This window comes from Mesoplodon mirus (assembly GCF_964341445.2).
Source record: "Mesoplodon mirus genome assembly, chromosome: 18".
Classification (NCBI taxonomy): domain Eukaryota; kingdom Metazoa; phylum Chordata; class Mammalia; order Artiodactyla; family Ziphiidae; genus Mesoplodon; species Mesoplodon mirus.
Window position 1 is genome coordinate 24,018,736 of NC_138994.1, and position 15,189 is coordinate 24,033,924.

At 39.7% G+C, this 15,189-nt stretch overlaps 1 protein-coding gene across 21 annotated transcripts in view; it reads right to left on the minus strand.

The window, feature by feature from the left end:
- CEP112 (centrosomal protein 112) overlaps positions 1–15,189 on the minus strand; it is a 401,854-nt gene that overhangs the window by 146,647 nt on the left and 240,018 nt on the right. For 18 of the 21 annotated variants that reach the window (XM_082604740.1, XM_082604757.1, XM_082604755.1 and 15 more), the window contains one exon: positions 2,015–2,248. The exons of 1 other annotated variant lie outside the window; for it this stretch is intronic. In XM_082604740.1, the coding sequence (XP_082460866.1) occupies positions 2,015–2,248 (234 nt within the window). The remainder of the gene's footprint in view (positions 1–2,014; positions 2,249–15,189) is intronic. 2 more of the 21 variants (XM_082604756.1, XM_082604754.1) reach the window with 1 other exon arrangement.

Consider the following 15,189-nt stretch of genomic DNA (forward strand, 5'->3'; position numbering starts at 1 on the left):
AATGCTTGCCAAAGAAATTACCTATGGTTTCTAATACTAATTTCTTTTATTATCTGTAACCTGTCAATTTGTTAGTAACACATATAAACCTATACTTGAAAAATTCATCTCCTATTAAAAAGAAACCTTTAAAATGTGAACACGTGGTTCAAGAAAATGAAGGCCTAAACTGTATGCTTTATAAGTCTGGCTTTACTATGTGCAGTGTTTTATAAAAATCGAGGTGCATTGGTATCCATGCCATTTAAGCACATTTACTTGGAGATACTTTGAACTTTTGGCGGCAGTGAGCAGAGCTGAGGTGCGGTGTGTGTCAGTTCCCAGCAGCTCCCCATCGGTCTCTCCTGTGCGCTGGTCAGGGGGCTAAAACTACTCGGTATCAGGACATTCCCCAGTTCCTGACACCTTGTATACTTTAGCATCAAACAGCATGATTCCGCACTGCTCTGATGGAATGACCACTAGCATCCTCACTGGGGGTACAAAGGCCCCTCAGCCAGGTCGTGTCCCTGTGGCCTGCGCAGCTCTTGCCGTCTCTCTCAGCAAAGGGCACGTAACTCTGCTTGCTTCGTGGCTCCAGCAAGTCGCCTTGGAATCACGCTGGGCAACTCACTCACACGTTCTCTCTCCCTCCGCCTCTCCCCCGACCCCCCACTCCCACGTCTGAACCCAAAGCAGATCCCATCAGCTCTGCCTGCAGACCATCAGACCGTAACCCAGCCGGACCCGTGTACCACCTTCAGTGCTACTGGCCAAGCCCAGCATCTCTCAACTCTGGTCTAAATCACTGCAATAGCTTTTGAACTAGTCTCCCCACTTCCACCTTCACCCTCGGCAGGCGGGCGTGGTCCGAGAGCCTGTGCAAATGCGTCGGGTCACATCAGCCCTCTGCTCCAAACCCGCCAGGCTTCCTCCACTTATGGGGGTCAAAGCCAAGCCCTTGCAGTGCCCCCCACAGCCCTACGGGGCCCGGTCGGTCCCCAGAGGCCTCGTCCCTGACCTCAGCCCCTCGTCCTCCCCTCCTCCGTCATCTTTCCCAGCCACACCGGCCTCCTTGCGGTCCCTCCAGGAAGCCAGGCGCACTCCTGCCTCTTCACTCCTGCCTCTTCAGAGCCCTCTTCCGGTTTATCTCTGGGTTCAGAGCCAGGCTGCCACCAGTCCAGGCTGCTGAAATCTGACCCTCAAGTAAATGACGGTACTGATGCAAAATAAGCACCTTAGGGCCATGATCCAGGTAAAATCAGTGGAGCAGCACCTAGAATGGCATGGTATGCTCTATGAAGGCTTCACATTTAAGGATCAAGAAGAGGTAGGAAAAAAGTAAAATTAGAAGATTCTTAAATTACCCTTTCCAAGTGTCTTGATCCCAGGATAGAGGTTGGTCTTAAAGAACTCAAGGGGCAGTTGACAGTTGTGACGATTAATAGCCATTCACTTTTACTACCTGATTAAAATATTTACACTTTTCCAGAACACCAAAAGAACAAATATTTGAGGCTGTCTCTGGAATATAAGTCAACTCAAAATGTGTAAACATTATATTGACATATATTTCAAAAATGTGTAATTCTAAAGAAAGTTCTTTATTTGAAATATCAATCCGGAAAAATATGTCATCATCTATGGGACACATAAAAAACTGCAAAATCTAGAAATGACCATTAGACAACATAAGAAAGATCTGAAACCTAGTCTCACCTTAGGAAAACTCAAGGTTATAGCCCAAATACTCCTAATCAGTATATTTGATAATATTATAACACTTTTCTCACAGTGTATATTTAATAACTATGGAAGGGATATTCCATACAATCCCTTCCACAAAACTCAAGGGAAAAGTCAGGAAACTCCCTGAGACATACAGCAAGACACTTAGATTGCTCATTTGAATGGTTTATCAACTGGAGAGTAATTCTAAGTCCACCACCTCTTCGAGATTAAATACAATGGTGGCATCAGTGGATTTCAAACACGGGTCTCGACTGTCTATAAAACATCCAGGTGGGCATCTTACCTTTCCCAGCATCATCTCTGTCTCAGCGGCATGAGTCTTTTTCAGCTCTATTTTCATCTTTTCTGACTCAACCTTCAGTTTGTTGACAGCAGCCTCATGGTCCCGAGCAGTCCTTTGCTTCTCCTCTTCACGAAGAAGACTGAGCTCCACCAGCTGCTGCTTCCGCTGGGAGTTCACGCTGATCAGCTCTTCTCTCAACTTGTGGACTTGTGCCTCCATGTCAGCAATAATCTTCTTTTAAAAATGGGAAAATGGTCAGAGGATATGACTAGGAGAGCCGTAAAAGAACTGCAAAAGGCTACCAAACAAAGAAAGTTCACTGCTTCCTTCCTCCTGCTTCCCTCCTTCTCCAATCCCATGCCACCCCTTCTAGCTCAGACAGAGAGCCTACCTAAAATCGTTTACCATATGCATCACATTTAGTTTTATTTGTTTCAAATACCTATGTAAATGGAATATTACATGTACTCTTCTGCAACTTGCTTCTTCAAATAGGCAACATGATGTTTCTAAGATTCGTCTAGTACTTGCTACTATATTTTTTGTTTTTATTTCATTGATTTCTGCTCTTATGTTTGTTATGTCCCTCATTCTACATTCTTGGGTTTTTTATTCTTCTAACTTCTTATCTTGGATATTTAACTCATTTATTTTTATCCTTTCTTCTTTCCTGATTTATAAACGTAAGACTATAAATACTGCTCTACTATTGCTTAAGTTTAATCTCTTAGGTTTAGATACATGACATTTTCATTACCATTTAATTCAAAACATTTTGAACTTCCATTTTTATTTTTTTCTTTGACTTATGATCTACTTAGAAGTATGTTTCTTAATTCCCAAACCTATGGGGTATACTAGTTTCCTAGAGCTGTCCCAACAAAGTATGAAAAGCTGGGTGGCTTAAGACAATGTTTATTCTCTCAGAGTTCTAGAGGCTACAAGTCTGAAAGCAAGGTGCTGGCAGGGCTGGCTCCTTCTGGAGGCTCTGAGGCAGAGTCTCCCCCAGCTTTCGGCGGCTGCTTGCCACCTTGCCTTCTCGATGCATCACTCCAGCCTCTGCCCCCATCTCCTCGTGGCTGTGCTTGTGTGTCTGTATCTCTGTGTCCAAATTTCCCCCTTCTTATAAGGACAATGGTCACCTTGGACTTAGGGCTCCTCCTAATCGAGCATGACCTCATTTAACTTGATTACATCTGCAAAGACCCTATTTCCAAATAGGGTCACACTCCCAGCTTCTGGGTGGATATGAAATTTTAGGGGGACAACAACCAATTTAGGATGTGAAGTTTAATGACTGTCTTTTTGTTATTCACTTCTAAGTGCATTGTGGCCAGAGAATGTACTCTATACTACGTTACTTCTTTGAAAATTTTTGAGATTGTTTGATGGCCAGTTGTACAATTTTTTTTTTTTTTTTTTTTTTTTTTTTTTGCGGTATGCAGGGCTCTCACTGTTGTGGCCTCTCCCGTTGCGGAGCACAGGCTCCGGACGCGCAGGTCCAGCGGCCATGGCTCACGGGCCCAGCCGCTCCGTGGCATGTGGGATCTTCCCGGACCGGGGCACGAACCTGTGTCCCCTGCATTGGCAGGTGGACTCTCAACCACTGTGCTGCCACCAGGGAAGCCCGTGTGGTATATTTTTATCCACACTTTTAAACCTTTTTGTACCCTCAAGTTTTAGCTATATATCTTATAAATAGCGTATATTTTGGAAACTTCTTTTAAAAATCTCATCAAAGTTTGTCTTTTAAAGGGGCATTTACACAGAAATCTCTTGCATTCCTATACACTAATGATGAAAAATCTGAAAGAGAAATTAAGGAAACACTCCCATTTGCCATTGTAACAAAAAGAATAAAATACCTAGGAATAAACCTACCTAAGGAGACAAAAGACCTGTATGCAGAAAACTACAAGACACTGATGAAAGAAATTAAACATGATACAAACAGATGAAGAGATATACCATGTTCTTGGATTGGAAGAATCAACACTGTGAAAATGACTAACTATCCAAAGCAATCTACAGATTCAGTGCAGCCCCTATCAAACTATCAATGGCATTTTTCACAGAATTAGAACAAAAAATTTCACAATTCGTATGGAAACACAAAAGACCCCAAATACCCAAAGCAATCTTGAGAAAGAAAAACAGAGCTGGAGGAATCAGACTCCCTGACTTCAGACTATACTACAAAGCTACAGTAATCAAGACAGAATGGTACTGGCACAAAAACAGAAATACAGATCAATGGAACAGGATAGAAAGCCCAGAGATAAGTCCACGCACATATGGTCACCTTATCTTTGATAAAGGAGTCAAGAATATACAGTGGAGAAAAGACAGCCTCTTCACTAAGTGGTGCTGGGAAAACTGGACAGCTACATGTAAAAGAATAAAATTAGAACACTCCGTAACACCACACACAAAAATAAATCAAAATGGATTGAAGACCTAAATGTAAGGCAAGACACTATAAAACTCTTAGAGGCAGAACACTCTATGACATAAATCACAGCAAGATCCTTTTTGACCCACCTCCTGAAGAAACGGAAATAAAAACAAAAATAAACAAATGGGACTTAATGCAACTTAAAGGATTTTGCACAGCAAAGGAAACCATAAGCAAGACGAAAAGACAACTCTCAAAATGGGAGAAAATATTTGCAAACAAAGCAACTGACAAAGGATTAACCTCCAAAATTTACAAGCAGCTCATGCAGCTCAATAACAAAAAAACAAACAACCCAATCCAAAAATGGGTAGAAGACCTAAATAGGCATTTCTCCAAAGAAGATACACAGACTGCCAACAAACACATGAAAGGACGCTCAACATCACTAATCATTAGAGAAATGCAAATCAAAATTACAGTGAGGTATCACCTCACACCGGTCAGAATGGCCATCATCAAAAAAATCTGCAAACAATAAATGCTGGAGAGGGTGTGGAGAAAAGGGAACCCTCTTGCACTGTGATACAGCCACTATGGAGAACAGTATGGAGGCTCCTTAAAAAACTAAAAGTAGAACTACCATCGGACCCAGCAATCCCACTACTGGGCATATACCCTGAGGAAACCGTAATTCAAAAAGAGTCATGTACCACAATGTTCATTGCAGCTCTATTTACAATAGCCAGGACATGGAAGCAACCTAGGTGTCCAACAACAGATGAATGGATAAAGATGTGGCACATATATACAATGGAATATTACTCAGCCATAAAAAGAAATGAAATTGAGTTATCTGTAGTGAGGTGGATGGACCTAGGGTCTGTCATAGAGAGTGAAGTAAGTCAGAAAGAGAAAAATAAATACCGTATGCTAACACATATATATGGAAGCTAAAAAAAAAAAAAAAAAAAAAAAAAAACGGTTCTGAAGAGCCCAGGGGCAGGACAGGAATAAAGACACAGATGTAGAGAATGGATTTGAGGACACAGTGAGGGTAAGGTAAGCTGGGACCAAGTGAGAGAGTAGCATTGACATATATACACTACCAAATGTAAAATAGATAGCTAGTGGGAAGCAGCCGCATAGCACAGGGAGATCAGCTTTGTGTCCACCTAGAGGGGTGGGATAGGGAGGGTGGGAGGGAGACACAAGAGGGAGGAGATATGGGGATATATGTATACACATAGCTGATTCACTTTGTTATACAGCAGAAACTAACACACCATTGTAAAGCAATTATACTCCAATTAAGATGTTAAAAAATTAAATAAATAAATGGGGCATTTAGTCCAATGTAGTCCATTAGTCTGTACATGCTAACATATTTGCCTTTATTTTTTCTCTTATTTTGTGCTGTTTGCCCTATGCTTTGTATGTTTTGTTTTTCTCCCCCCTTTTCCTTCTTCTATTCTAAATGAATAAATGTTTTCCTCCTTCAACTTTCTTCTCCTCTCTGGTTTGGAAGTGATACACTATATTTTCTTTAGTGCTCACAGTAAGAGGCCTCAACACCCATGTTTCACTTATCAAATTTTAAAGTTAATTATTTTTTATATGCTCTTAAACAACGAAAGAAACTTAGGACATTTTAAGTCCTGTGGCAGTCTCCCATATTTATATGCTAGAGTTGTTATTTTCAGTTTATTTCGTTTTTATCAACTCACTATTGCTAATTATTCAGGAGCTGCTTAGATATATCCATATATTTCCCCGTCTTGTCTCCTCATTCCTTCTTGCAACTCTGACCTTCCATATAAGCATTTTCCTTTAGCCCCAAGCACACCCTTTAAGTTCTTTAAAGAAGTTTAGTGGCAAGCACTCTGAGTTTTCACTAATCTGAAAATATTTTTAGGGGTGTTGTTGAAAAGTCAGCTGCTATTCATTGGAAGATAACTTTTTTTTGTCTCTCTGGCTGCTTTTAAGATCTTCTCTTTGTGTTTTATATGCTTCAATTTTTTAATTTCTCTAAGTGTAGATATGTTTTTATTTATTCTGATTGGGACATGCTCCTCCTCTGGATCTGTTTTTTTATAACTACTGCGAAACTCTCAGGCTTAACCTATTAATTTAATGTCGCTGTTCCATTCTATCTCCACTCTTTATGAACTCACATGATATACATAGATCTTCCCATTCTTTCATTTCATCTAATCTCTCTTTCATATTTTTCATCTTTCCCTCTCACCTACATTCTAGACATTTTCTGTGTGTAATCTGCTCTCAAATCCATTCAGATTCTCGATTTCAGTTGTTTCGTTTTTATTTTTAGGAGTTTATTCTTTTCCAAATATGCATGGTAATTTTTAAACACCCTTGCCATTTTAGTATTTTCAATTCCTTTAAAACCTTTAACTTTACATCATATACTAACTATGACTATTTTCTATTCTGTGGCTGATAATTCCAGCATCTCAAGCCTTTGCAGGTCTCATTCTGCTGTTCAAAAACTTTTAAGACCCTGGTTCATGGTACTTTGTTTTTTCTCCTACTGTTTTGCATGGTTGTTCTTTTTAAGTGCAAGTTCGTATCTGTTGGAATTGAAAGTGGTTCTCTGGCAATCATGTGACTCTGACAGGGCCCTGGAGATGTCAGCATGTCTGGACGACTTTAGAGTGAGTTCTCAGACTCGTTTTCCAGGACACGGTGACTGTGCGAGTTCAGGCATCAGACATCCACGAGCACTGGCTTACGGTTATGAATTTTCAGGGGCACCCCACTCAACGTTAAGGTTGTTTCTAGTTCACTTGCACATGGTGGGTGTGGCCCTTGGTGTCCCAGCTTTATGCACAGTAGTAGCCTAGATCCTCTACCTTAAGCAAACCCTGGACTTTGTTTTTCCCCTGTGCCCAATAAGAGGCCCCAAACTGAAGTTCAAGTTCACTCAGTTTTAGAAAAGGTCCTCAAGGTGAGAGCTGCCTCGGTGCTCTGCTTACACCTCTGGGTTTCTGTTTTCATTTCGATGTTGATATCTGAGTATCCTACCTAACTTAACAGCTTGTGAATATACTCAAAAAGATGTTCTTAAAAAAAAATTGTATCTAGCCTTTTTAGTTGTTTTCAGAGGGAAAGTAGATCAGGGAACCTAGCATGCCATGCTACCAGATGAATAGTTAGTTCAGGCTAAGGGGACTTCCTGCTGTTGTTATTATTATTATTATTGTCTATGCATTAGCTAAGAATGCAGCATTTTCTGAAACACAGTGATAACTGTTTTAGGTACTATGTACTTCAACAAGCACTGTATAAACCAACAATTCCTTGACCGGAAACTAGAGGACCCAAAAGTGACAGTAAGGACAAAAGTTACATTGGGATGATGGGAACAGGATACAAAGGCAAATACTGAGAAGTTGCTTTAAAAATCAAAATACCTACAATATGAGATTACCCCATTTTCCATAAAAATCCTGTACTCACTTATTCTGAATGCTAACAATTTTCTAACAATTTTACAATTTATATGAGCTAAATAATAATTGCTAGCACTTTGAGTATTGACTTTTCACCTGGCATCTGATGCAGATTATTTCATTTAAGATGATAGATGCTAAATAAGCCAATATGATAGATACTGTTAAAATCCAAAGTCTTCCTTTACCTTGGATTGGGGTTAGTTCATACTGTTTCAGCTACTGGCCCTGCCCCCTCTCGACACTAGATCAGAAGAGACAGGAATGACAGATGGCTGGTCAAACGCATTTATGTTGGAGAAGAAGAAATGGCTGAATGATAACAAATCTGAGACTGGGAGCTGGAGGTGACAGAGTGCTCCATTTTTATCCTAAAAAAGCTGATTTGAAATAGATGATCCCTGGGAAAAGTGTAAGAGGACTTTATATAAAAAGCTTTTTAAGTGCATTTGCTCCCCTGTTTAATGGATGTATTGATACCTGGATATTGGTACACAGCTCTAAACCAATTATCCTGAAAACAAGTCTCTTGCTTTCTACTCCTTGTTTTAAGACCCCTCCCCTTTGAACACAATATTTGGGCGTAATAAGAGAAGAGACGGTCAATTTAATCACGTTCTGAAACAGAAGAGAAATCTTCTAAGAGCAGATAGGCTTAGGTAGTGACAACAGTTATGTTCTTAGGGGACAAAATAATCTTTTAAAAAACACTCAGTGATATCGATACGGCAGAACAGGATGGGCTGCTGACTCTGTTTCCCAGAATCAACCATGGAGAAACCACAGGAGGCATGAATCTGAGGTATTAATAATGACAACCACCACAGCAATAAAAAACAACAGAAAAACAAACTCCAAGGAGCTCCTGGGGAGGACAAAGGCTGTCCTGAACTGCAGACCATGCGTCTGTGGAGGGGAAGGGGTTGCAGTCCGGGAAGAAAACCCGGAACCCCTAAGCTGAAAGAAGCGGGATGGGAAGAAAGCTTTGCCCTCTGCTCCCGCCTCTCCCTGCTTAGCCCTGGGGCAATCTCATCTGTCCCACTGCCATGTTGGAAACAAGAACCCAACATGGTGTTGCTCTGAGTCCGGTCAAGGCAAGCAGATGCCTTGCTGGGACGAGGAGCTGGAGAAAGCAGGTGCACACTTATGGAGCTTCTTGGGCACTCACGCTCTGCACTGTCCCCTCCAGCTTCCAGAACTAATGACATTCAACCTTAGAAAACTGTGTCCTCCTACTGCCATTTTGTCCAGGAGGTTAAGGTGAGCTCCTGGGCAGCAGACTTTCCCGGTGGAGGAGTTGTGAGTGGGGAGGTGCAACAATGAGCTGCTCTGCCTGAGGGTCCTTAACCTCTTTCTCCTCCTTCTAGGATCTCATCCAGCAGGTCAGGAGCTGAAGCCTGGCCTTTTGCTCTTTCAGTAGAAGTGACCACCTAGATTATCTGATAGTCCCTGGGGAATATAAGCTCGCCGGCCAAATTCAGGATCCCTGAGGAGCAAAACTACTATCAAGAAGCAACAGCAATGAATGGCATATGTTATCTGAAGCAGAATAACTGGAAGAGGTGGATAAATATTTTTTAAAAGCATGATAAATATATATATGTGAGTATATATGCATAAAAGTATACTGAAAAGGGTAAGCAAATAAATTAGAGACACGAAGCAGAAATAAGAAGTCAGAAAAGAATAAAGAAGTGGAAATGATGGGAGAAAGAAAGGTCAGCTCCAGCCAGAGAAGAGAACTGTATACTGTACATATGATCAGATGGAAGAACTCTCCCAGAGGCACCAGGAAAAGGTCATGAGACGGGAACTATGAGAGAGAAGTTGAGACCTGTGGAGGACAGAGGAAGTGATGACATTGGGATAATGGAGTACTACGCTCTGAATGCCAGTGTCCCCGCAGAATTCACAGGCTGAGAATCTAATGCCCAGGCTGATGGTTCTAGGAGGTGAGTCCCCTAGGAGGTGATTAATGCCCTTGTGAAACGGGACTAGGGCCTTTATAAAAGAGACCCCTGAGAGCTCCCTTGCCCTCCACCGTGAGCACACAGTGAGAAGGCACTGCTGCAAACCAGGAGGATGTCCCTCAGAACGCGACCACGCTGCTGCTTTGACCTTGACTTCCAGCAACCAGAGCTGTGACAAATTTCTGTTTTGTATAAGCCACCCAATCTGTGGTATTTTCTTGTAGCATCCCGGACAAACTACGTCATGGGGTCTGAGAAAAAGAGACACGGAAAGACTTTATCCAAGTTCAATCTGATTTGAAAGCCTTTGCTTTCTATCACATACTACACTGTGTCAAAACAGTAAGAATTTCCCATGAAGAAGGATATTCATAAGCAGTATAGTATGTATTTTATTCATTTATTCTTACTGTGCACTTCTAATCCTTAACCTTCACTATGATTAGTACAAAGTTAACATCCAAAAGCCACAAGGTCATTAAATCTTCACAAAAAATAAAAAGAACAAAAAAAGTTAGTTTTCCACAGGCACTGACACCACTGCAAACTGAATTTCAATGTTTGTCAATGTACATAAAAATATTTTTAATGGTATAATCACTGAGTAGATACCGTTCTACCTTTCCCCACATCTAATTTTTTATCTTTAGTCTCATTTATGAGTGTCTTTGTTATTTTTAGTGGCTGTTTGGTATTTCATCATTACAGTGTATCATAATTTACTTAATCATATTATTCTTGAATATCTGCCTTATTTCCAATTATTACTACATAGGAGACATGAGTGAATGAATTACAATATTTGGCTTTTAGGTTATAAAAGCCTACAATATTAGGCTTTTAGGCTCACAACAGTCCTCCAAAATTATTTGGAGAAACTCTAAAAATAACTTTTTAATTTTTTTTTCCAAATTGCTCTGCAAAAACACTGAACCCACTTCCAATGTGAACAACATGTATATGCGTACTTGTTCCTCCACACCCTTCCAGGGCTGCACTTCATCATTCTGTGTATTTTTATCAGTTGACTAGGTATGTAATGGTAACTTAGAGGAAGGCATTTTAAATTGCTGGCAACACTGATATGAATTGGCTTCAATCCAATGGTGATTTTCAAATAGAAAAACTATACTGAAAAATGTATCAACTAATTATGGAAAAATAAACATTAAATGAAAAAACTTGGGCTTCCCTGGTGGCGCAGTCGTTGAGAGTCCGCCTGCCGATGCAGGGGACGCGGGTTCGTGCTCCGGTCTGGGAAGATCCCACATGCCGCAGAGCTGCTGGGCCCGTGAGCCACGGCCACTGAGCCTGCGTGTCCGGAGCCTGTGCTTTGCAACGGGAGAGGCCACAACAGTGAGAGGCCCGCGTACCGCAAAAAAAAAAAAAAAAAAAATACTAGGTATTTAATATTTTGATCATTACCATGTGCTGATAGCTAGAGTGATGAAACTGCCAAGATCGATTTGGAATAGATGTGTCATTTTTCTTTAATATTATAAATAGTAAGCTATAAAACTTCATCTATGTGACTGATATGAAAGAGCAGATTTATTCCAAAAATTCAAAATCTAATAAAGGTTGTGTCTCTAAGAGACAAACCGTCAGGACAGCTTTTAGTCAAGCTGACCCTCAATTAACAGTTTAAAAACATATAGACCAGAAAACGTGGAAGCAAGCCAAAAGTCCATTGACGGATAAATGGATAAGCAAAATGTGGGATACTATTCAGCCTTAAAAAGGAAGGAAATCCTGCAATATGCTACAATATATATGAATCTTGAGGACATTATGCTAAGTAAAATAAGCCAGTCACCAAAAGACAAATGCTGTATGATTCTCCTTATATGAGGTACTTAGTCAAAATCATATAGATAGAAAGTATACGGTGATTGTCAGGGGCTGGGGGGTGGGAAGAAAAGAGAGTTATTGTTTAATGGGTACAGAGTTTCAGTTTTATAAGATGAAAAGAGTTATGTGATGGATGGTGGTGAGGGTTGCACAACAAGGTGAATGTATTTAATATCACTGACCTGTACACTTAAAAATGGTTAAGATGGCAAATTTTATATTATGTGTATTTTAACATGATAAAAAAAATTATTACAAAAAACCCCCCAACAATATAAACCAGTTTCCTTAGAAAGTTAATGACTCTTTAAACCACCCTGAATCTGACAAGTCCTAGCAAAAGAAGAAAGAGGTTGAAACATCTTATAAAGGATTATGGATTGCCAGGATTATCATCCCAAACAAAAATTTTAAATGCACTTTATGAAAGCAAAATGTATTTAAGTTGAGGACATGTTCATGGTTAAGAAATAATCATTTAGATTATTTTCAAAATTGAAAAATTATTCTACAGGCACTTTTGGAATAAAGACATTAACAATTTATTGATATATTAGGTCACCTTTGTACATTCATAGAAAGTTTATGGGTAATCATCACCACAAGCTGAAATATTTTGTTTGTGCCTCTCTTTCATTTATAGTTATGTATAATTCACTATTTATTAAGATCTATGATGTGGAAGCCACTGTGATAAATGACTTCCAAAAAAAATCTTCCCTAAAATACTTTAGACTATAATACATAAGCTACACATACATGTACACACACACACACACACACACACACACACACGAGGCATGAAGACAAAGGGCCATAAGAGGTCAAAAGAGGGAGCAGTTACTTTGAGCTTGGAAGGATTCTGGAAAACTGAATAAAACTGAATGCATCTGAGATGGACCTTAAGAGATAAATTAGCACCATCTGGGGACAGGGATAGATATAGGACATTTCAGGCAGAAAGAATGAGCCACATGCAAGAAGAAAAACAGAGCATTAAAGAGGAAGAAGGGAAACTCAGAAAAGAGAAACTTGGTGAGGTTATTGAAGGATTTCAAAGGTTAAGCTACATGGGTTGGATTTCAGGAACTGAAGAAGCAGCAACGAGATTTAACTTGGCTGCTGGAGAGGGAATGGGGGCCAGTGAGCCAAGCGATGCCACTGCATTTGTACCAGGAAAGACAAACCTGGAGGCGGTTTACACAATGATTCGGCACACTCAGGCAAGAAGGCCAGCAGTGGGGAAAAAGTGGAACAGATGGGAATACAGTCTTAGAGGCAGAATTAAGAGAACTAAGCAGCTAAGTGCATGTTGAAGGCAAGGAGGAGTGAGGCATGCTGGTGACTGAGGATGTTTGTTTCAAGTAGTTTGCCAGACTAGATACACCCTCATGAGATGAAACATCTAGATCCTATATAAAATTCAATGCTTCTTCCTTTGCTCATTGGAAGTAAGAGAAACATTCAAAGGGAAAAACAAAACAACAAAAACCACATACATGTAAAACTGCATGTGCCAGAAACAGGGTAATGAGCAGTAAGCACAATCAAAGGCCAGGTATCTTTGAGGGAAAATGTCCTCGTCTACTTTGCTGCTTCAAGGGAAAGCGATGTGTGAGCTGAACATGACACCACCAACCAAGGTGGGGAGCCTGGAGCAGGATAGAAGTGGCTTCAGGTCTGTAGTGCTATCAGCTTCCACCTGAAGCTAAAACAAATTCCCTCTGGGGAAAAGCTTCTTCATTTTAATGTCTCCAGGTTTCCACAAATTAAGATAAACCAAATATGAGCTCCTAATAAAAAATTACTAAGTCCCCCCAAAAAACACCATTGGTAAGAGTCAGCAGAAGCAGATTCCCACAAGCAAGTTCATCAGATATGGGGATTATCAGAAAAAGAATATAAAATAAACATGTGTTAAGTGTTTAAAGAAACAAAGGATGGAGTCACAAAATGAGTAAACCAGAAGAGATTAAGCAAAAATTCCAAGCTTTGAGAAAGAACCAAACATATTTGCCAGAAATAAAAATTTTGTATAAAAGATAGAATGGATGAGTGAAGGCAGATTGAACAGAGCAGAAGTGAGAAGCAGTGAAACAGGAGACCTTAATAAACTACCCACAATACAGCACAATAATATCAGAAAAACAATAGTGAGATGTTTAAAGCTACAGAAAAGAAAATAAGATCTGATATATACCTAGAGTTCCAGAAGGAGAGGAGAGAGAAGGGAAGATAGGGCAGACATGAAAAGATGATGACCGAGAACTTTCCAGATTGAGGAAAAGCAAGACTCCACAGAAACAGTGAGCAGGATAAATATCAAGCACGATGGAAAAATAGGAAATAAAAAAAAGAACAGGAAAGAAAAAAAGAAAAGAAATCCACATTTAGATACTGGTTAATGAAATGGCAGAACATGAAAGACAAAGTGAAAAACTTAATAGCAGACAAAGTGGGTAAAAAACAGATTACACTCAGTAAGTGATATCCCAGTAGCAATAAGCACACCAAGTCCCAGATTTTGGTTTCTTATACCATCCTCCAGTGAAAGGAACCAGTGGTCCTTGGGCAAATGGGCAGAAAATACCTGAGCTGAGCCTGGAACACCTTACTGTCCTAGAAGTGCACACTGACGGAGCCCAAAGCCCAAAGCCAGAACAATGTGAGAAACTGGCATCAGATTCTGTCCCAAGGTGAAATAAATATCCATGAGTACACACTGATATAATGATTTCATTAATAATAAGGGAGAAGAGACAAATCTTCCTTGCAAAAGAATTCCACATTACTACAGAAGGGGATTTTACAAATTCTGATCATCAAAAGATCATCAAAAATAAGGGAAATCTGACAAACAATCACAGTGAAGAGGAGACTAGGGAGATATGATAACTAAAACTAATTTGATGTTCTGGGTGGAATCTTGGAACACACAAAACGCATTAGGTAAAAGCTAAGGAAACCTGAATAAGGTATGGATTTTAGTTAACGACGGTGCAAAGTTGTAAGCAGCGTACTGTTCTAATGTAAGATGTTAATAAGGGGAAACTGGGTGTGGGATTAATGGGAGTTCTCTACACCTTATCCTCTCATTTTCTCCATAAATCTAAAACTGTTTTTAAAATAGTCTATTTTAAAAACTGGGGTCAAAAAGAAGCATAGAAAAAAGTGGGAAAGATGAAAAAAGTAAGATGGTATATCAAAAATCACAATACATGTAAATGGACCAAAATTACTAATTAAAAGAGTGTAATAGTTTAAATTTTTTAACACTAAAATTCATCTATGTTTTTTATGAGAACAATGAAGACATGAAATTGAAACCAAAGGGATGAAAAAAGTTATACCAGTAAATTATTAATGAAAGGTAGTCTCAAAATAGAGTATCACTAAATGATTTTTTAATGTCATCCACCAGAGAGACACATCTAAGTTTGTACACATGTGATAAAACAACCTTAAAATATATACAACAAATTTAAC